We start from the raw sequence: 22,967 nt of genomic DNA, 5'->3' as shown, positions 1-22,967 counted from the left end.
TTCTAGTCTCTTCTCCCCCATCCTCAGGCCTGATTTTTCCTCTCATCCCCCTCCTTCAGTCATTCTGACAGCTTCAGGAGGTGGAGGCTCTTATAAGGGTACTTTGAATAGCAGGAGACAGATCAGAATGATAATAACTTTCTATACTAAACATATCTTACAGTATCTCATTTCCTCTTCATAGCAATCCTGTGAGGTGGGTACTAGTATTATCTCCATTCTACAGATGAGGAAAACAGAGGATGACAAAGTATAAAAACTTTCCCAAGGTCACTTAGATGGTAAGTGGCAAGGCCAGGACTTGAGTTGTAGCCACCACACTAGACTGCATCCTACTGGATTGGGATGAATAAGGAGTCCCCCAGTTTCCCCAGAGAGCCTCCAGAGCCAGGGCTGGGTCAGCCTCAGTCACTTCTGTGCCTCATACGATATATATAAACAAACAATGCCATACAGACATTTTACTTAATACTTGGCTCACAGAGACAAGGCCTCAAGAACTGTCTATAATTTCATATACATCAAAAGTAAGAAATTACATGATAAACATTTGGAAACTGATAGAAGTCAATTTGAAGCCAAGCTGTATGGTCTTGGGCAAGTTGTTTAATCACTGTGAGCTTCTGATTCCTCAGAGTAAGGATGATAATGCCTCACTTGCAAGCCAGGTAAGATGATCAGTTGAGCACCTGGCCCATAGGAGGCCCAGCAAGTACTGATTCCTCCATCTTCCTCGCTCCACTGCTGGGAGCAGTAGGGGCAGTGCCAATGTGAGGCCAAGAGGGGGGCTGGTGTCAAAGCCCAGTGCTTTTCCACTGTTGATGCCCATCCTGCCCTGGACCAGCAGGGCACTAATCCTATAGTCAAAACCAGTTCTGTCATTCCCTTGTCATTTTCTGGGGTCAAATTCCAAACTTCTTGGGTCATCATTTCTACCAAAACGAATGAGTGTAATAAAGGCCACAAGTCACGGATAGCAATAGAAAGCTCGTAGTTCTTCCAGAATGAGAATATAAAGCCAAACAAAACAGAGCCTTTCTAAAGGCATAAGACAAAAACAACAAGGCTGAAATCCAGCATCATGAAGTTCAAGTTTCCAGCATGAGCAGTCTAGTGACATGTTTTTCCTTTTAATTTCAGAGTCATAAAGCAAGACAAACAAACAAAAAAGGCAGTTAATAGTCTCCTTGAAAGGATGAAGGAGTGTCTCTTTTAAGAAAAAAAAAGACTGCTAATAACTATCTTGGGAATAATTCACGCATAAAATAGAAGAAGAAGGAAGGTGAGTAATCATATTTTCAAATTTATATTCTAATAAACAAGTCTCACTCTGGGGCAACGCCTCTTAGAGCCACCACTTTCTGGACCAATTATGTTCACCTTGACCATGACTTAGAATTATGCTTGTTTTATTCCCTAACAACCTTTTTTTTTAAGCCAGTAGGAAGGTTGGCCTACCATGGTCTTGCCTACATTTTTGTTGTTTGACTCTGAAAAATTCAAATATATTTCCAGAGAAAATGCTAAATAGCTAAAATCATACTTTATCAAAAACATTCTGGGATCATTTGCTTCTGTATACCTTTTTTTTTTTTTGGCTGTGCGACACAACACACGGGATCTTAGTTCCCTGACCAGGGATCGAACCCATGCCCACTGCAGTGGAAGCATGGAGTCTTAACCGCTGGACCACCAGGGAAGTCCCTTCTGAATACTTTTTTTAAATTGAGGTATAGGGCTCCCCTGGTGGCACAGTGGTTGAGAGTCCGCCTGCTGATGCATGGGACATGGGTTCATGCCCCAGTCCGGGAAGATCCCACATCCCGCGGAGCGGCTGGGCCCGTGAGCCATGGCCGCTGAGCCTGCGCGTCCAGAGCCTGTGCTCCGCAACGGGAGAGGCCACAACAGTGAGAGGCCCATGTACCGCAAAAAAAAAAAAAAAATTGAGGTATAATTGACCTATAACATTGTATGGTTTCTGGTGTACAACATAATGATTCCATGTTTTTAAATATTGCAAAATGATCGCCACAATAAGCCTAGTTAACGTCCATCACTCTACATAGTTACAAAAATTTTGTCCCTGTGATGAGAACTTACAAGATTTACTTTCAAATATGCAACGCTGTATTATTAGTCGGTAGAGTCAATAAAGTATGCTTCTGTATAGTTTTGATTTAAGCTTTGCCATATGCATTTCGGTTAACTACAGTACATGTATCTGCCATACACAAAATGAGAAAAACAAAGGCTTTCCAAGCCTTGATTTTTACAAGGTACTTCTCCTTTCTGAGGAGAGGAATTAAGAAGTTACAGAATGTTAGTGCTATAAAGATGGAGAAACTGAGGCCTAAGGAAATGAAACGCCTTGTCCAAGGCCACACAGCCTCTCCAGAGTTCTTGCTAGAGGATATCTGTCAGTTTGTTTTGGATTCTGTGTGAAGAGCATTCAGCTTCCCCGAGTTAATGGATTATTGATTAATGTTCAGAAAAATGCACAAAGAAGTTTTTTATGTTCCCCACTATGAGAACTTCTTTTATTCTTCCTCAGTGGGAACGCTCAGAGCATGCTGGCCTGGACAATTCTTCGTTGTGTGTGGAGGTCCCAAGAGTTTCAGGATGTTAGGATTTCCAGTCCAACAACTGCAGCCAGGGTGAGAACAGAAATGCTCTTATCCATTTCCAAACACTTCGCAGGAAGGCAGTACTGCCCTTAGTCGATATCCACTGGGGTGTTCTAAGGCCAAAATAATGAAAAGTCCTCCCTCCCTACCCTGCCCTCCCCAGTATCTTGTGTAATATTCTTCTCACTAAATAATCATTCCTTCCTTCTTTTCAGGTTTTCTGAGCAACCAGGAATAGCCACGAGTGATGTTATCCATTTGTCAGCTACAGGCATATGGCACAAAGTGAAGCAGGAGGCAACTAAGCCCCAGGTTTTCAGACCTCCTCAGGGCACCCCAATAGCTATTACCTACTACGTTTCGATGTTCAAGAACCTGCTCAACACTCTCCTTGCCTTTCTAATAATCTAGCCTCTAATAGGATTTCTGGCAGGGGCAGTTGACATGGACAGGATCCGTAGAGATCATCCAGCCCAAGAGCTTCCTTTGAAAACCAGAACCTAGTTCTCAAGAGCTGTGCCCAATGTCATACAACTCATTCATGACGGAACCAGATCTTAGCCCATCTCTCTTCCTTCCATGTCCAGGAGACAAACTTCCCACACGCCACAGCTCATCCAAGGATCAACCCTGGTTACATGCCCAGGCTAGCACAAAGGCTCAATACACATCACCTCACTGGGGTTCTGCACTTACACACCTCTTGCCTGCCAGGGTGTGAATAAACTGAGATCATCTTTGTTTCAAGAAACCACTCGGAAGCAAGGAAACAGTGCTGTGGAGTGATTAACAGCATGGAATGCCTCAGTTTAAAGCCAGATTAATCTCTTAATCTTGGGCAAGCTGCCTAGCCTCCGTGTCTCAGTTTCCTCATTTATAAATTGGGAGTCAATAATAGCCAAACAATGTATGTTAAGATTAGATGGAGTAATGGTTCTAAAGCACCTACAACAGTGACTGGCACATTATAAACACCTGTTAAGGGTCAGTCGTCATCATCGTCATTGTCATCTTAATTATCATCATCATCATCATCACTAGATCATCATCATCATTATCCTTATCATCACCAGCATCTTCATCATCAATTACATCCTTTTTCCTCACCTGGAAATTTAACCAGGGAAAGAAAGCATGGCTGGTTCAATTTCTCCCACCATCATGAGCCAGAAGGGGCTCTTCCTTTGGGGACATAAGCAACGTTCTCCAATCCATAGCTAATTCAGTTTCTTCTCAATATTGAAGACAGTTATGAAAATGTGTAAACTCAGCTTACTTACCTTTGGGAATAAAAATTAAGCAAATAAGGACTTTCCTGGTGGCGCAGTGGTTGAGAGTCCGCCTGCCGATGCAGGGGACACAGGTTCGTGCCCCGGTCGGGGAAGATCCCACATGCCGCGGAGCGGCTGGGCCTGTGAGCCATGGCCGCTGAGCCTGCGCGTCCGGAGCCTGTGCTTCGCAATGGGAGAGGCCACAACAGTGCGAGGCCTGCGTACCGCAAAAAAAAATAAATAAAAAAAATTAAGCAAATCAAAGTTCTTTTTTTTTTTTTTTTTTTTTTTAGAGTTAGGAGAAGTACCAGCCCACAGCTCTATCTTTTCTCTTTTATAAGTCCATTTTAGGTGTTTTTCCTACTGAATTCATTCAAGGAAATAGAAAGATAAATAAATCATGGGTCCTGCCTTCAAGGAGGCTTTCATAAGCAGTACAACTTGCTGTCTTTCATCCTGTTTACCTAGGTTCCACTCTGTGATGGGCTTGGAATCTTGGTAAACTAAATAGTGCCAGGGTTGAAATTCTCCTGGATTCACTGACCTTCCTACTCCCTTCCTTGCAGACCACCACTCTTAATGGGCGGTTACCCAGGCTTCCGTGCTGTTCCCGGTGCTCTTAGAGCACAGTCAGTTGCTTCCTATTGAGGAGTGGCTGGAAGGATGTATTCAGCATGCCTTTTTATTTTCTTTATCCTAAAGGTTGACATCCGGGCCCTTGCTGACTTTGGAAGGACTGCCCCTCCCAGGGTTAGCCAATTCCTAGAGATAGTAAATTACTCACCTGTGAACATATCTCTCACATGTAAACCAACCAATGCAGAGCCCATATCTCCAACCACCTCCTCTGCTGGGCTCTCACATTCCGGACCACTAATCATCTCAGAGGCAGGTACCAGATATTTAGGGACAGCTCCAGTGCCCCAAAGCCCACTGAGATTATTCAACTAGTGCAATAAAGGCTCTTGTCCACATTTTTTCTTTACTCCCTCTGCCTCCTGACCAACCCTAGTGCTTCCCCACATGGCCCCCCTGCATGGTGTGCCATGCCTCCTGTTTTATACTCCAGGAAACTATCACAACTTATTCCTTCATGACAGTTATTTCCATGTCTGCATGTCTTATCACACCTGATTAAAACAAATCTTGGGTACCCTTACAACAAAGGGAGATAAAACAGAGAAGGAAGAATCAGAGACAAGAGCCAGCTGGGGAGGGAGGATGGAATTTAACTCAGTAAACGAGATTAGAACAGGATAATAACCCCTCATACTTATTTGATAACTTACTCATATCAAATGCTTTCATTGACACAATTTGACCCGACCTTATCAAAAGCCTGTGAGGTCAGCATTATTAATCTCATTTTACACAAAGAAATTGAGACCCAGAGAGGTTAAGTGATTTGAACAAGATCCCACAGCCAGTGGTGGCCAATACTGAGGTTTGAACTCAGATCTATCAGATTCTACAATCTGGGTCACTATTCAGTTTTTCTGAATAGGTTGGCCCTACTGTGTGCTTAAAAGCTTAAATTTGGGAATCAGACAAATATGGGTTGAGTTCCAATTAATAGTAGCTATGTGACTTTGGGCAAATGATTTAATCTCTTTGCTCTTTCATTTTCTTTTCTGTAAAATGGGGTAATAATAGTACTTATCATACAAACTTGTTGAGAAGAATCAATATATAATTCAAATATATATAATTACATAATATTATATATAATATACTATTTATATATTATATAATGTATATGTATAATATATATTATAAATATATAATATTGTTAGTGAACACTAATATAGGAAAAAAGTTTCATCTGTATGCCTGGCACATAATCAGTATTCAATATGTGGTAGCAAGAGTTAGTACCTTTAGGAACCCTCCTACACTGTTGGTGGGAATGTAAATTGGTGCAACCATTGTAGAGGACATATGGAGGTTCCTCAAAAAAACTAAAAATAGAGTTGAAATATGATCCTGCAATCCCACTCCTGGGCATATATCTGGAGAAAACTATAACTCGAAAAGATACATGCACCACAATGTTCATTGCAGCACTATTTACAATAGCCAAGACATGGAAACAACCTAAATGTCCACTGACAGATGAATGGATAAAGAAGATGTGGAACATATATACAGTGGAATATTACTCAGCCATATAAAAAAATGAAATTATGCCATTTGCAGCAACATGGATGGACTTAGAGATGATCATACTAAGTCAGAAAGAGAAAGACAAATACTATATGATATCACTTATATGTGGAATCTAAAATATGACACAAATGAACTTATCTATGAAACAGAAACATACTCACAGACATAGAGAACACACTTGTGGTTGTCAAGGGGGAGGAGAGGTGGGGGAGGAGAGGTGGGGGAGGAATGGATTGGGAGCTTGGGATTAGCAGATGCAAACTATTATATGTAGGATGAATAAACAACAAGTTCCTATTGTATAGCACAGGGAACTGTATTCAATGTCTTGTAATAACATAATGGAAAAGAATCTGAAAAGAATATATATATATATATATATATACACATATACAAATATATGTATACATACCCATATAACTGAACCACTTCGTTGTACACCTGAAATGAACACAACATTGTAAGTCAGCTATACTTAAATAAAATAAAAATTTTAAAGAAGAGTACCTTTAATTCTTCTATTCTTGGCTGGGCATTGTGGGCCTTTGCTGTCTGGGTATGGGTATAGCATTATTGGCTTCTGGTCAAAATTCCCTTCTTAGCCACCCTCTTCATCAGCTGGATAGAATATCCCTGCTTTCTTTCCAACTCCTGTTTTTCCTCCTTTGACAAAGGAGAGAGGCTATGTTCCAGCTCCATGTCCCTATAGCACTTTTACCCATTAGTTCAACAACTATTTATTGAGCAGTGTTTTTCTTTTTTTCTTTTTTTTCCTGTTCCTGCATTAACAAACCACCCAAAACTTACTGGCTTCACACAGCAATCATTTTATTTGCTCACAGCTTTTCGATCTGGTCTGGGCTCAGCTGGGAGTTTTTTCTGCTGGTCTTGCCAGTGGTCACTCTTGTGGCTGCATTCACCTGGCAGATCTATTTGGGGCTGAACTCAGCCTGGATGATAGGGTGGCTGGATCTCTCTTTACAGTCTCAGGATTTCTAACTCTCTGTATGGCCTTTTCACAAGGAGCCTGACATCTTACATTGCACCTCAGGGCTTCTAAAAGCCCCAGAGCAGAAGCTGTTGGGTCTTCTTAGGACTCTGGACTGGAACAGTATCACTTCTGCCACATTTTATTGGTTAAGGAGGACCAGCCTGGCTGGCTTCCAGGGGAGGCGGCACAGGGCATGGACACTGGGATGTGTGGTTCCTTGAGCGCCATTAACATAACAGACTAAAAAAGCACATTCTAACACTTTGCAAGGCTTGCTGGTGAACATGTTAGACATGGTTCCTGCCTGGAGCTTACATCCCAAGGCAGGAGTTCTCAAAACTTGAAAGTGTATCAGAATCACCTAGATGCCTTGTGAAAACACAGATTGCTGGGCCCCGCCCCAGAAACCCTGGGGTGGGACCCAAGAATTTGTATCTCTAACAAATTTCTGGGTGATGCTGATGCTGCTAATCTAAGAACACACTTTGAGAACCACTATTCTGGGGTTGCTTCAGCACTAAAATACATCCCCCGAGATTTTAATTCAATTGGTCTGGGGTGAGGTATCTGTATTTTTTGGAAAACATTTCCTTAGTGATCTTAATGTACAGCCAGGGCTGAGAACCACTGCTTTTAGAGCCTAGAGTGTCTCCCTCTCTTTTTTCTTAAAAGCTTCCTTGAGCTAGTCACAATTTGATTCATCATTATGACTACACCTGAATATTTCCCTTCAAAAATAAGGATTCTCAAATTTTGCTGCACTTTAGAATTTAATGTGATTTTTAAAGTCTCAAAGTCCAGGTCACGCTCCAGACTAATTAAATCAGAACCTCTAGGGATGTAACCTAAGCATTAAGTATTTTTTTAATTTCCCCAGCTGATTCCAAAGTGCAGCCATGTTTGAGAATAGGTGCTTTAAAACACCCTTATTGACATTTTCCTGGTACACAGTTCCAAGTTAAAAAACAGTCTTTCCCATGCTGATCTCCAATGTCTTCCTGCAAACGCTAAAAACTGCAGAGGATATTTTAACCTAGAATATTACCCTCTCCTCTATGTACTCCCACTGACATCTGCATTCATGCTCCCATCTCATAATCATGCTTTAAGGAAACCAGATTTTGCCACCTTTGCCGTTAAAAAACTTTTTACCCAAGACAGTGAGGAACTTTTGGTGAGGAAGAGGTTAAGATGATAGCCCAGTTGCATGCTGGGAATTGTAGTTCAATAGCAGTGCCTAGCCAGGGAGACGCTATGGGCCTCCAAAGCAGCCCCCAGTATCCCACATCCCACACTGCCCTTTGGAGAGGCAGTGTCCAATAGTGACTAATACCTTGGGCAACAGAGTCAGAATGCCTGGGTTAGATCCCATTGCCACTCCTCACTAGTTGCGGAACCCTGGGCATGCTCTCTAACCTCCTTTTCTTCTATAAATATAGAGAAAATAATAATAATAATAATAATAATAATAATAATAATAATAATAATCTAGCCCATGGGATTGTTACGAGGATTAAATGAGTTAATATTCATAAAGTGCTTAGAACAGCAGCTGGCACATGATATGCATCCTGTAAGTGTCAGCTTTTGTTATTGTTGCCTTTTCAACTCTCCTCTTGGCCAAACTTCTGTTCTCTTGGACCACAAGAGTTGAAAACCCCCTGATTCCACAGTCAGGACACAAGAGTTTAGCTGACTTTTGGGAAATTATTCGTTTGTCTGAATTGTCCCCTGGTCATTGCACTTTAAAATCTTGAGGATGGATTTGGGATGATAGCTGCTATCATTTCCCTTTGCCCTAGCCTAACAGATGCTGGCACACGTCCTGTAGTGAGTGTCCCTTGGTTTTGCCTGCCCAGCATCCATCCTCTTTGCTTCTGGTAGTAGCACCTTAGTTTCCTTTGGGGAGCCACCCCTCTCCCACAGTGTGCACTCTTGGTGGGATTGCCAGTCAAGGTGCCCTGGCTTCCCATGGCAAATGGGAGGGCACCTGACTCCAGCTGAGCCCAATGGACTCTCTCCTTCAGCAGGAACATGTGGATAAGAACTGGTAGGAGTGGATTCACCAGAGGACACTGTCCATTAGCTCCTGCTGCCTAGATCCCCAAGCTCCCACAAATTTCTCTATTTCTGAAGCCTGCTTGGACAGCCCTTCTGTGAGTCACTCCATCACCATGGCAGTAAGGTCCTTTTTTTTTTTTTTAAATAAATTTATTTATTTATTTTTGGCTGAATTGGGTCTTCGTTGCTGCACACTGGCCTTCTCCGGTTGCAGCAAGCGGGGGCTACTCCTCGTTGTGGTGCACAGGCCTCTCATGGCGGGGGCCCCTCCTGTTGTGGAGCATGGGCTCCAGGCACACAGGCTTCAGTAGTTGTGGCATGCAGGCTCTAGAGCGCAGGCTCAGTAGTTGTGGCACACAGGCTTAGCCGCTCCGCGGCATATGGGATCCTCCCGGACCAGGGCTCGAACCCGTATCCCCTGCACTGGCAGGCGGATTCCCAACCACTGCGCCACCAGGGAAGCCCAGTAAGGTCCTTTTATGCTTAGATTGGCAGAGTCAGTGTCCATCACTCTCTACCAAAGAGTCCTTGGTGACACGCTACTTCTAATCTTTAAGATCTGGCCCTCTGCTCACTGCCCTCTCCCCCTCTTCCCATTTAATTCTGGGAGAGTTATCAGAAATTGAATGCCTTCTTTGTGACATGCCTTCTGCGTGCACTGTCACTAATCCTAATATCAACAATGCAAAGAAGGTATTACTTCCACTTTACCAGTGTGGAAAATGAGGCACAGAGAAGCTAAGCAACTCGCCCAAGGTCACACAGCTAGTAAATAACAGAAATGATATTCCAGCAGGTCTGATTGCTGCTCTCAATCAGTGAGTGAAAGTTACTGGAATTGAGATCAACATTTCTCTGCCATTTCACAGACTCCTGGGGTGGGTGAAGCTCTTCAACATCCTGTAAGGTAATGTTTTCTTTTTCTCTCTCTTTTTTTTGGGGGGGTGGGGGAGGTCATAAACCAATTGTAAGAAATACATTTTATATTACAACCCTGAACACACACACACACACACACATACATACCCAAAGAATGGAAACAAAGGCTTCACAAGGCAACAGCTACTCTTATAGGTGCAATACAGTCCAATTTTGGATTCAAAACTATTTTATTGTTTAAAATTCTGCTTGACCTACTAGACTGATTTTGCAACCCACTAATGCAGCTGACTTGCTGCTTCAAAAACTCTGCTCTATTGAGAAAGCTGCTTAAACTGACACCAGTTTGCATGTCTGAGTGTAAAAGGAGGCAGGGCCAAGCTGGATCTTTCAAAGCTCATAATAATCATTTGTTTACTTGCACGATGTGTGTTTCCTAGGTCACCAGCCTGAGGGGAAAACTGGGATCAGAACCACAGCACAGGCTGTTCTTCTCTCTCTGTGCTTTCATCAACTCTCCCAGAATTGCCAGCCCCTCCTCAAAGACCCCTTTCAGTTTCTGAGAATGCCAGGGAACGCCGCACATGCGCTCCCAAACATTTTCCTTCTCTGCTGCTTAGGCTCCCTGCTGGGATCATTTGCCACTTCCTACGTCTGTGGGGCTGTTACTACTGTGGGACAGTAAGGGTGAGTTGCTCCTGGTGGAAAATCCAGTGATTCTAGTGATGTCTGAGCCATGGGCCTGGATGGGGATACTGTTGGTCTCATATCTCTATAGCAGCTCTGGATGCCAGAGCACTGTGTGTGGTCCCCATGGCACCCACAAGCAACGCCATGGTGCCCACCAAACTAGAGAGAACACTCTCTGTTACAGGGATCCCAAAGTAGATTCTTCTTACGCCCTCAAAATTACACATGTTCAAGGGCAATGGACTGAAGAAAAAAATTTTCCATCCCATGTTCATAACCACCTTCTTTTTCTCCAGCCCTGGCCCTTATCCTTGGACCAAGCTTGGGTGCTCCTACTCTCACCCAAACTGGGAGAGAGTCCTTTCTTCCCCAGGAGGATTCTTGGTTCCCTCATGTACAGAGGCTCTTGGCAAGGCCACAGTCTGTCATCCTGCACAGAAGTGCCTGCTTCTTGGAGTGAATATACACTTGAGATAAACCCATTATTATTTGAAGAACTTTGCTTCCCAAATATCAGAAGTTACATGTTCAGAATTCAAGTCCCATTGCAATGATGACAATGATGATGATAAATCTTTTGTGTAACAGACCCCAGGCTGAGCACTTTAGATACATTATTGTCCTTCATTCTCTCAACAACTTTATGTGATATGTACTGTTATACATACTCCTCATTTTACAGAGGAGAAAACTGACCTAGAAAGGTTAGATAGCTAGCCCATGGTCACATGTCTGGCCAAGTGCAGAGCCAGCCCTGGATCCCCTCAGCTACTCCTCCAGAGCTGGAACTGGGCAGTGAGCCTGCCTCAGCCAGGCCTCCCAACCTCCCTGGGCCTCCTTCCAGCTCTGCTTTCATCCTTTCTAAGCCTGTCTCCCAAGGCCCCCCCTTAATGCACAGGTGGGTTGCCAAAACTTATATAAAGGCTTCCAAGCTGGTGAAAAGCCCTCAGCTTCTACCCTCCCACTTCCCACACCCTCTCTGTGCCCTACCAGGGCTTCCCGAAGGAGGGCAGGGAAGCTTGGTCAGCAACAGGGCCCCCTCCTCAGGCCCCTCAAGACTTCAATATATGGACTCCCGTGGTGGCGCAGTGGATAAGACTCCGTGCTCCCTGTGCAAGGGGCCCAGGTTTGATCCCTGGTCAGGGAACTAGATCCCACACGCGTGCCACAACTGAGTTCACATGCCACGACTAAGGAGCCCACATGCTGCAACTAAGGAGCCCATGAGCCGCAACTAAGACCTGGTGCAACCAAATAAATAAATAAATAAACAAAAGACTTCAATATAGCAGCAACCTGCCCTCCTCTCACTAGTTCCCTCCTCAATCCAATTCTGGAAACTGTAACGGTTTCTCCTCCCTAGAAGAACATCAGCAATCTGTTATTACACAGTTAAAATTGTGCCTGATCTTAGCGGGTGTTTTAATTGAATAGGAAATTCAAGTCTGGGCTTTAAATGCCATAGCAAAAGAAAAAGTTACTGTCTTTTCAGAATGCCCATTGTAATTTCTCCTTAAAGAACCGCCCCCAACAACCCGCTATGGTCTTTTTTCCACTTGAACTGACAAACTGAACCGCCAGATAAATACAGCTGCAAAGTGAAGTTATGGCTATGATTTCTTTCCCGCATTCATTTGGTCTCCTGGCTTAACCAAGTCAAACATGAAAGACTGCTCACCCTTTCTTTGATGGCATCTACAGAGCACAAAGCCAAGGGCTGATCAAGCCATCTTGATAATCTGATACATTTGAAAGTGTATCAGAGGGGAGGGAAGTATTCTGTTTGCCTACACAGATGAGTTTAACCAACCATCTGCCAGAGTGTCACCCCATGCAGAGTGGTGGCCCTGCCACTTTTCATCTGTGTGACCCCTCAGTACCTCAGTCTCCCCATCTGTAACAGGCAAACATGCAGTGATTGGAGCTGAGAACTCTGAGGTCCCTAAAAGATCTCAGGGTTTTTATTTTATAGTTACAAAACACATCACTTACAAGTCAGAGAACTTAGGGCGTAGGTGATTGTTCGAATAAAAACCATCTTCTATAAAATTTTCGTCACATAATTATTTCACGGAGCAAGTTTCCACTGTGCACTCAAAGCAGGATTCAGTTTACAAACATCTGACTTGCAGCCAACTTTTAAGTGACACTTTTACTGTTTCAAGTGGGGCTTGCCCATAGGTCATGGTTCCTAAAATCACTGTGATGGACTCCCTTCCTCCATAGAGTCCTAGACAGCAAAGCAAGAGTAGAATGCATTCTAACATCATTTCTTCTCTTAGACTTAGTTTTTACTTTCCTTGTTTTGTAAAACACACACACACACACACACACACACAAAAACCAACATATTTACAAGCCCCCCAAAACTGCTTTAATGACTATAACCTACTGGTCCTTTTAAAACACAAACCAGATCCTATCGCTCTGCTGCCTAAAACTCTGCAGAGGCATCCTTGGTTCTCTGGGTGGTGGCCAGGCCTTTGCAAATGCTGCTTGCTCCACCTGGAACGCTCCTGCCAACTCTCTCTGTCATTCCCCCTTAACTTGGGACTCAGCTGGATCATTGCTTCTCCAGGGAACTGTCCTTAACTTCCTTTATGATAGCTCTGAGGAGCTGTTTGGAGTTTCCTGGGATGAGCACGTCCCGATCACGGCGTGCCTCCGTGCTCTGTGGCTGCTCATGAGGGCATGCTTGTTGTTCACGGCGGTGAGCAGGGCGCCGTCCAGGCACTGGATTCACCCAGGGGTCTCTCCCTTCATGGAGCCTGCAGTCTCCTGGGTAAACAGACAGCAATCAAATACGGGAATGACCATGACTGCCACCGCCCTCCTCTCACAGCTTCCAGAGAAGTAAATGAGGGGCGAGCTCCCTACAAGAGGGAAAGGTTAGACCATCAACGCCTCAAGCTCCATGCAGGATGAGTTTATGTCATAATCACATATTTGCTTAAATAGTCCTTGTACTCCCTTCAGTCTAAGAAGCTGAGAGAAAAAGGACTGTGGACTGACATCACTGGCCAATGGTGCCAGCTTGAGGGATGGCCGCCTGTGGCGTGGTAAGAAGACCAAGCGTCTATTCCTCCATCCTAAGCATCTCCATGCCCACATAGATTATATCTCCCTGCCCCAAAGCCAGGGCCTCTTGTTTTTCTCTTGTTTAAATGAGTTTCCTTCTCTAAGGGTACATCCTCTTTCCCATCATACAGGACAGTAACATAGCCTACCATTTGGATTTTTTAAAAATAAATTTATTTATCTATTTATTTAATTAGTTAGTTTTGGCTGCATTGGGTCTTCGTTGCTGTGCGTGGGCTTTCTCTAGTTGTGGAGAGCGGGGGCTACTCTTCGTTGTGGTGCACGGGCTTCTCATTGTGGTGGCTTCCCTTGTTGTGGAGCACGGGGTCTAGGCGTGCGGGCTCAGTAGTTGTGGCGCACGGGCTCAGTTGCTCTGCGGCACGTGGGATCTTCCCGGACCAGGGCTCAAACCAGTGTCCCCTGCATTGGCAGGCGGATTCTTAACCACCGTGCCCCCAGGGAAGTCCCTACCATTTGGATTTAATGTTTGTCGTATTTATGGAACATCTGCATTGTCATGCCCATTTTACAGACAGGAGAATAGATCCAGAGACACCATCAGCTAGTTCATGGCAGAACTGGACCCTAAAAAGCCAGGTCTCTGGCTCTTAGGTTGGCATTTTCCCCACCATATCTCAGCCTCCTGGGTTCAGCCAGACCTTTCCAGAGCCCTGGAAACCAAAGTTGGCTGCCTCCTGCTGGCAGGGAGTTCCTTCCAGGCTTCTGGTTCCAGCGCTGAAGAAGGGGGAGTGTGAGAGGTGAGGAGGGCGGGTTATACACAGAGGCAGTCAACGAACCGCTTCTGTCTCCCTCCCTCACCACGGGAGGAGGGAATGGCTTACACATGGGGGGGAGGGGGCGGGGTGGATTATGAAAATCAATAATTTATGACAGTTAAGTGTCAGAAAAGTATTTACTCACATTCATTCCCTGAAAGTCACATTCTCCACGTGTTCTTGTTTGTCTTTCAGCGATGGCATCAGTCAGGTGGACTCAGCAAGAAATACCAAGGTTTTAGCCAAAAGCTGCGAAGGAAGAGAGTTTCATTTCACTTCATATTTCCAGCCAGGGCTGGCTCCAAAGCTAGCTTTTCTTACTAGGGTGTTTGCCACATGAAAAGCAAATTCCCAAAGGTTTCTGAGATTGCTGAGATCCGATGCAAGATGACTGCTCCCACCCACCGGCCCACCCACCCACTAATAAGACATTATGCCATCCTATTTTTGGTAACAATTAAAGGGCTCCCGGTGCAAGCAGAAAGCTGTTTATTTTCTGTTACATCACTTCGCTTTGCCTTCGAAGGCTGGTCTGTGCTCAGTGTTTTCGTGGTGATGCAAGTCCGCTCTCTCCTCGAGCAGTTGGATCCCTCCCATCTCGCAGCACCTCACAGGTCTCTTCCCCGAGCAGTGCATCGCTGGAGCGAGGAGCAGCTCACGAATCAGCTGCAGGTCCCTGTTTTGAAAAGCAGAGAGACAGAGGCAAAGGAAAAGGGTGGACTCTTATGTGACCTGGTCTTAAAGCAAGACAATCACCATCTGAATTCCAGAAGCCCTGTTCATGTTTGGGGATATTTTTTCGACTGCATGGAATCAGAGAGAAGCCAAAGGATGGGAAATGCCTGCATCCCCCTGAAAAGAATTGCTTATTGCCTATGTCTCTTATCTGCGCTTTTGCTGACTGAGGGGAAGAAACCAGCGAAGCCAAAATGCCCTGCCGTGTGTACTTGTACCAAAGATAATGCTTTATGTGAGAATGCCAGATCCATTCCACGCACCGTTCCTCCTGACGTTATCTCATTGTAAGGCCCGTAAGCATTTTGGTATCTAATTTACAATTTAAAAATTCCAGCCGATGTATTTGGGGCTTTGTATGTATTGCTAGAAGGGCATGGGGAGAGATTCCTCTTGCACGCTTGGCCATTTGACAGGGCTAACATTTTGCTGCATTTAGAAATTTTGATTTTTATTAGCTGCTACAGAACATGCTTAGATATCTTCCACCCCTGAACATTATTATGAGAAACCTGTAGCAGATTCATCTCTCCTACTTCATCTGGGAAGGAACAGTATCGTACTTCATAAAATAGTGTCAAATAGTGACTGTTTTGCTAAACTGGATTAACATAAGGTTTGTTCTGTGTGTGTGTCTCTTTGTGTCTGTTTGTTGTTTTGTTTTGTTTTGTTTTCTTTCAGGTCCTTTGTGAGATCTGGTTTTACTGAAATCTCAGAAGGGAGTTTTTTATTCACACCATCGCTGCAGCTCTTGTGAGAAATATTTATATCATGACTATTTTTAATATAGCATATATTTAGATAAACCCTCTAGTAAAACGATCTCAATATTAATTTTGTCAAATGTGATTATATTTCTGGAGAGGAAAGGAATATCAGTAAAGTGAGGTAGATGGGTTTGTTTGCGACTTGACACCAACGGTGCGGATTGATGCTTGCAATTGTAAATTTGCTAACCTGTAATGCTAGCTACTTTCATGGCTATTTATGAAGTTGTTGGAATGTTGCAACAATGATCTTCATTTCATTCCACCCTTTTACTTTCATTTTTGACTTGGGAACTTTGGTTATTTTACCCTGGAGTTTCTGAATTAGTCAATACAGAACCCAGCATAACATATGCGCTCAAGATGTTGTCCTCGGGGACCTGGGGCAGGCTGCTACTCTGTATGATTTACCATGTGGGGAAGAAAAATCTCAGTTCTTTCTAGGTAATTCCTTAAAATATTCATTCTCAAGTGACTGCTTTCTAATCTCATCTAATTTGTAACTCATCCCCTTATAAGGAGGGAAAGAAAATATTAATATAGGATAGTGCAAAGGATTAGTCTTTGCTGTGTGTTTTAAGTTAGCCATGAGGGAACCATATATTCAGTCTATGTCTGAAAATAGTCAAAAAATAATATTTGACTAAGAAATCAGATCTCTCCACAGTCATAATGTAACATGGATAATTTGTTCTGACATGTAACGTTTGGCCATTGGAGTGTTAGTTCTTAGAGCAGGACCACATACAGGGGCAAGAGGTCCCCCCCGTTCTCAGGTGTCAGGCCACAGACTGGGTTGTAGTTACCGGTTCCAGGGGGGGAATCAGCCAAATGTCCATCAACTGAGCTGTAGTTATCTTAACTGCATGATCCTGGACCCAAGTTTTTTTGCTTGTTTTCTGGTTTTTGCTTTCTTGCCTTAATTGGCCATTTTGGCCGTTTGAGGTTTTATATACAGAGGCAAACAGCATGGATTTGAAATGTGAGAGACCTGTGTGTAAATCTCACCCTACCACTCCCTAGAAACTAGACATGAAGTTGTGTGCAAATGACTAACTCTCTCTGAACCTCAGTCTCCTCATCTGTAAAATGGAGGTGATGACACCTTGAAGAGTTATCAGACATAAATAAGATTTAAGTAGATAAAATGCTTGGCATAGGATGTGACAAATGGTTGCACATTTTATAAATGGTAGGGTTTTAACTTTTTACATAAAGCTAAAAAAGCTAAAAAAAAAATCACTTAATCTATTGTTTCATCTATATGAAATCCCCAAACTGGTTTGACTAATTCATTTCATAAACCTGATCAGGTGTTTTGACATTATGTAATAATGTTGGCTACTGTCCTTCTACTAGCTAATGTCTTTGAATGATTAACAATTGAGTAGAATATTCCTAAGTGATTTATCTGTTTGACTGATGGCTAATAGTGTGATTAGGGGAAGTGTTAGTACATCAAACAAATTCAAAAAAGACAGAGTCTTTAGCACATAAAGGGGCAAAGTCTTCAGTGCTGGGATCCTTCCGTAGGATAAGAATTGCTTGTATGTGAGAAAGTGATCAGTTGTGCCTATGTTATTATTTGTTAAATACATAAATTTTTAAAAGCATCCTTTTGTTGAGCTAAGGCACCTCTCTCTCCCCAGAAGAGTTAAATAGATCAGTCCTTAAAATTCGAGACGTGTCAGTTGACACATACTACTCAAATTCCAACACTGGATGGTCGTTAGCTGTGACACAGAAAGCCTGGATCAATCAACCTCATCAGTTAGCACCTCTCCACTTTGTGTTTCTGCTGGGTGGGCCCGGCCTCAGCAAACACAGATGCTGGACAATGTTATAGAAATAGTTACCGGCTGCTGCAGAGTAATGTGATTACACGTATTTAGAATCACAGAGGAAAGCCAAGGAACTGGTTTTTAAATAGCCCACACCGAGTGTGTGTGCCGTGCCCCTGCGTTCCATGCTCTGAGTTCCTATGGAACATTCCAGCCCTTATTTCTAAAAGCAGTTCAGTTTTCAGAAATAACAAAAGGGCGAGTAATTCTTGCCCTGGATGTCCTTACTTAACTCACATTGGCTAACCTCAACATGGCAGATTTGTGCCAGGGCTGATCTTATGCAAAATTGTCCAGGGTCAAAGTTTGTCTCTGATCTCCAGGATCCTGTTTCCTAAAGATTTTACTCCCCATTCTTCCTGTCCAATGTTCTCTGTTTCCTCCTGTCGTTGGGAAAGGGTCTAATAAGCGCATTTTCACTGAGGAGAAAATAAATGAAAAGGCTCCAAGTATGAATAGTGCCACAGTCATAACAGTGGTGGGAGTGCATGGCTCACAGACAGAAAGAGTTTTTCTGTAGGACAGGGCCATCCACTACCCTGAAAACCCCACACTGGAACATGAAGACACAGGGGTCTTATTTGCCTTTGCATGACTTTTGCCATCAGACCAGACCTGGGTCACACCAGCCATTGCTTGGGGTTTGCAATTAATTCTAATGGTATTTGTGACCGTGGATTACCAAACTGACCTGTCATATCCTGTGAAGAGATAAACTTCAGAATCGATTCTGCTTGATTGATGTACAAAGGCAGTTGGTTTCTTGCTAAGTTGTGGAAAAGAGAAAAGAAATGACCCGTTCCCGTCGCCCACCCTAACAATCTGATAACTTCATTATGGCCCCAAATGCTTTTTCAGACCTTCTGCAGAAGGCATGATGAGAAGTACTTTTTGAAATGTCAGCCTGGGGTACTGAGGGAAACAGACATAGTGCCTCCTTAAGTTACATGTAATGTTTTGGGGGAAAAGATCCTGGTAGGCCTTGGCTGGCAATGTGTGCTGGAGAACAAGAAAAACAAAAGCCCACACTCTGTAGAGAGGAAGAATAAAATTATCCAATAAAAATTCATCAGATTAGTTATACAAACCTATTTTTTTTAAAAACACCTAGGGTTTTAAACAACAGCAACAAAACCTTTCCCGAGCAAATGTAATTTCATTCATGTTTCCATAGGCCTGCTGTGAAACATAACCAATGCGAATGATTATTCATTCTAGTCTGTTTTTAGTGATAGGGAGTGGTACTTGTAGTGAAGGCAATTTACAGAAATGTGTTTTCACACAGGACAGTCCTGTTCTTCTCAACCACAGACTAAAATCCCCAATGATATAGGCTCATTACAGAAGTAAAATTCAAATTTAAGAGTATAAAATGTGGCCACATTGCCATTTGTTGATAAAATTTTTAATAAACTAAAGCTATCCAACTCTAAAGAGAGTTCTATTTGCAGGGAGTAAATTACAGGGTTAGGTTAGTATCATGCACACAAGAAAATCTTTATATAAGAATTTGGTGTAACCAGAAAAAATTCTGTTTATTCCAGTGAGATTTGATCTTGTCTGAAGCAATAGAATTGATCCCTCTGGGGAAAAAATATCATCATTTCTTTTATTAATCCACAATCAATACATAAATATATAGCCCATAAGAAATCAAAAACTAAAAAACAGAAAAGCAAACAGCATGAACAAGATAAATCATAAGTCCATCCTTACTAAGATTTTATCATTCAGTTCTTCAAAATATTATTTGTCCAGGGAAAAATATCCATAGCCTATCTCACCTTTACAGTGATTAGCCTCTTTTTCTATTCCTCCTTATATGACAAATGTAAGACACATTTAGCAATCTTCAGTGACAACTCAAGCCAAACCTATCAGCTAAGAGGGCTTCTAGAGGAATTACTGGCTGGTTATGGATGAGCATGTTTTGGTTTGTGCCCAGTTGATGGCCCACAAGAGACCAAAAAGTAAAAATTTCAATCACCTAGGCTGTTTTGTCTACAATCTGCCCAATGACCCATAGCTCTGATTTTTAACTTCTTAATTAATTAATTGTTGTGACTGTGCACACAGCCCTGTACAACAAATGTTTTCTCTGAAAGTGTACTTCATTCTCTCAATTATTCAAGCAAGAAACTTAGGAGTTACCTCTCGCTCATGTCCACTTTCAACAGGAAACAGCATGAGAATCTGCCATCTCCTCTTCACCCCAGGACCATGGCCCTAACTGAGGCTACAATCACTGTTCCACAGGCTGCTGGGGAGCTTCTGCACTGGTCCCCCTGCTTCCGGTCCCTATCCTCCCCACCTCCATCAGTGTTACCTTCTTGAAGCGCAGATCTCATCATGTCACCCTCATGCTTGGAAGCCTTTAATGGTTCCCTAGAAACAGAGAAACATCTGAACATCTGAGTTGGTATTAATAGAATTTGGCTATTTGTCTAGGGTCATCTCTCGCAGTACTGATTGCACACACACATACACACACACAAACACACACACACTGGAAGAGCCATCCATACCAGCCTGAACTACCTCTATTTTCTCAAGCTCTGTAGATTTTACTGATGTCTGTAGTTTTTCCTGTCATTTTTTTTTTTTTTTTTTTTTTTTTGTGGTATGCGGGCCTCTCACTGTTGTGGCCTCTCCCGCCGCGGAGCACAAGCTCTGGACGTGCAGGCCCAACAGCCATGGCTCACGGGCCCAGCCGCTCCACGGCATGTGGGATCCTCCTGGACCGGGGCACGAACCCGCATCCCCTGCATCGGCAGGCGGACTCCCAACCACTGCACCACCAGGGAAGCCCCTTTCCTGTCATTTTTAGAGCTAACTGTGCTTGTGTCTGCCCTTGTTGCTCACGGAGCATTCTCAATAGCCAAGGTCCTAGAAAAGAGCCTGGATGTTATAAGCTTAGATCTTGCTTACTGTATGTTTGTTGAATTCAGTTCATATTTTTATAGATTTTGTACTAGAGATTCCTGTTTTCCTATCCGTAGATAGTCTCGGTCATGTACCTGCTCTTTTGTATGTTTTGTATACACAATCAGATTTCATGTGAATTAATAGTGTGGACGTGTGGAAAGTGGGCTGAACCAAAAAAAAAAAAACATGAAGAGATATTTGTTCATGACATTATGATGTCAAACTTCTTCAACACATATTTCCAGTGTACGGGAACTTAAAAGGCAAAGCATCCAAAATCTTTCTTTAGACCCACCTCCTGAATCCCTTTTGTTTCACTCTGATTTCCTCTCGGTCTTTGACAAGTACAAAATCATATTTGCTGCCCAGGTTCTCTCCCAGGGTTGACTAGCCTCTCTCCTGTGAAGGTTCAAAGTCCCCCTTCATCCAGTCTGACAGGATATCCAAAGAAAAATGTTGGTTAAGCATTATTAAGATGAAGAGCAAATTTATGAACACAGAGAATGTATCATAAGGCAGTCATGATAAGCTCTCTTATTTTGTTCAAAATGATATTCAGTTGCTTGGTGAGGATGGTGACTCTTGCCCATTGTTGAGCCTATGGCTGAGATAGGCTACAAAATGATCACAGGGCATTACAATGACAGCTGTGATATCAAAATGGCTAACCCTGGTGAGCTGGCAATGTGGCAAGTAGCAAAGAACACAGGTTTTGTGGTCAAATAGACATGGGTTCAAATCCCATCCCACTCTGCTGCTTCCTAGTTCTGTGATTTGGGGCAAGTTTAACCAAGCCTCATTATCTGCATCTACAAAGTGGGCAATAACCATAGTGCCTGTTACACAGGATTACACTCAGGATTCAATGAAACAGTACATGTAAGGCACTTGGCACGGTTCCTGTAACTCAATAAACATTAGCTCTCATTATAGTTCTGAAAATCACTTTAATTTGAACCACCTTAACATCAGATTAGCATCTGATTGTATAGTTTGGGTTTGCCTACAGTGCTACATTTAAAATTTTATTGTTCTACACATAGGTTTCCATCAGAACCTGCTAAGAAATCTTTCTTCAAATACTTCTCACAAGAAACATGAACTATTTACCTTTCTGAGAATGGGAGGGGAAAGGAGAAGCAGAACCCTTTCACTTCTTCCTCATGAAAACACAACTGGAACCGTATTTTGTAAACATGTCAAGTTTTGTTAAAAATAATTAACACTGGCCAGTCTTCAGATGAGTAGTTCTGTGGTAAGATGGAAAGAAGCCTGAAGTAGAAGTCAGGAGACTTGGGTTTGAAATCCAGTTCAGACAGTAATGGGCTATGTGACCAAGTATCCCTGGGCCTCAGATTTTATATGTAGAAAATACCAGAGATAGATTAAATTATGGTTCTCAAACTCAAATGCCCAATGGGGGTTGGGGTGATAAGGTAAATGAAGGAAAACAGTTGAGTATAAGACAGTAGGGAGTGGTAGTGACTGGGGTAAACCAGACAAGACATGTCTTACCTTAAAATGACATCTTCAGTTTCAACTGATTATTGCTGATGAGAATGTGGCACATGAATATGCGGTCTTATTTTTTAAATTTTCAGGGGAAGGCAGAAATCTGGAGGCAGATTTTTGAAACAGGATAAAGACCAAACAAAACATATGTAATTGGCATTCTGAGACCTTCATGTTCAATTAATTAAGGTCTCTTTCTGCTTAAAAATTCTATTGTATTCTATTCTATTCTACAAACAGAGTACTGTTTGTAGAATAGAATACATAATATAGAAAATGGCCTTGTTAAAGAAAAGGACAAAATTTATTGTATCAATTCTAGCAAACCAGTAAATTAGATTGTTAAATGAAAGAGCCTCATTCTATGTAATTGACTATTATAGAGTTATTATTAGAATAATAATGTAGCTCCCAATTTCCCAAGCAGGTCCACTGGGACTTTACCAGGACCTCCCATGGTGGCTGATGGTAAAACAATGTTTCAATATCCCTCCCATGGGGCAAGGACTGGAAAGGAATTGTTGAGACCATTTACATGGCAGGATGACAGGTGTTTGCCTGTGTGAATTGTGATTAAAAAACAATGGGCCTTTAAAAAATAAACAGACTAGAATTTATATGCACAAGTAACTCCTGACTTGCAGAGAATTC

General features: G+C 42.8%; 1 protein-coding gene across 3 annotated transcripts in view; it reads left to right on the top strand.

The window, feature by feature from the left end:
* Nucleotides 1-15,328: 15,328 nt before the first annotated feature.
* The window catches only part of LGI1 (leucine rich glioma inactivated 1), a gene marked incomplete at both ends in the record, with an annotated part of 33,310 nt that continues 25,671 nt past the window's right edge, over nt 15,329-22,967 (top strand). For 2 of the 3 annotated variants that reach the window (XM_081236761.1, XM_081236762.1), the window contains 2 exons: nt 15,344-15,558; nt 15,953-16,024. In XM_081236761.1, coding sequence (XP_081092887.1) covers nt 15,344-15,558; nt 15,953-16,024 — 287 coding nt within the window. Of the gene's footprint in view, nt 15,559-15,952; nt 16,025-22,967 lie in introns of all 3 variants that reach the window. The other variant, XM_081236760.1, reaches the window with a different exon arrangement.

The sequence above is a fragment of the Mesoplodon bidens genome, assembly GCF_964165515.1.
Source record: "Mesoplodon bidens genome assembly, chromosome: 1".
In the NCBI taxonomy this organism is placed as follows: domain Eukaryota; kingdom Metazoa; phylum Chordata; class Mammalia; order Artiodactyla; family Ziphiidae; genus Mesoplodon; species Mesoplodon bidens.
This window is presented reverse-complemented; position numbering and strand designations above follow the sequence as displayed.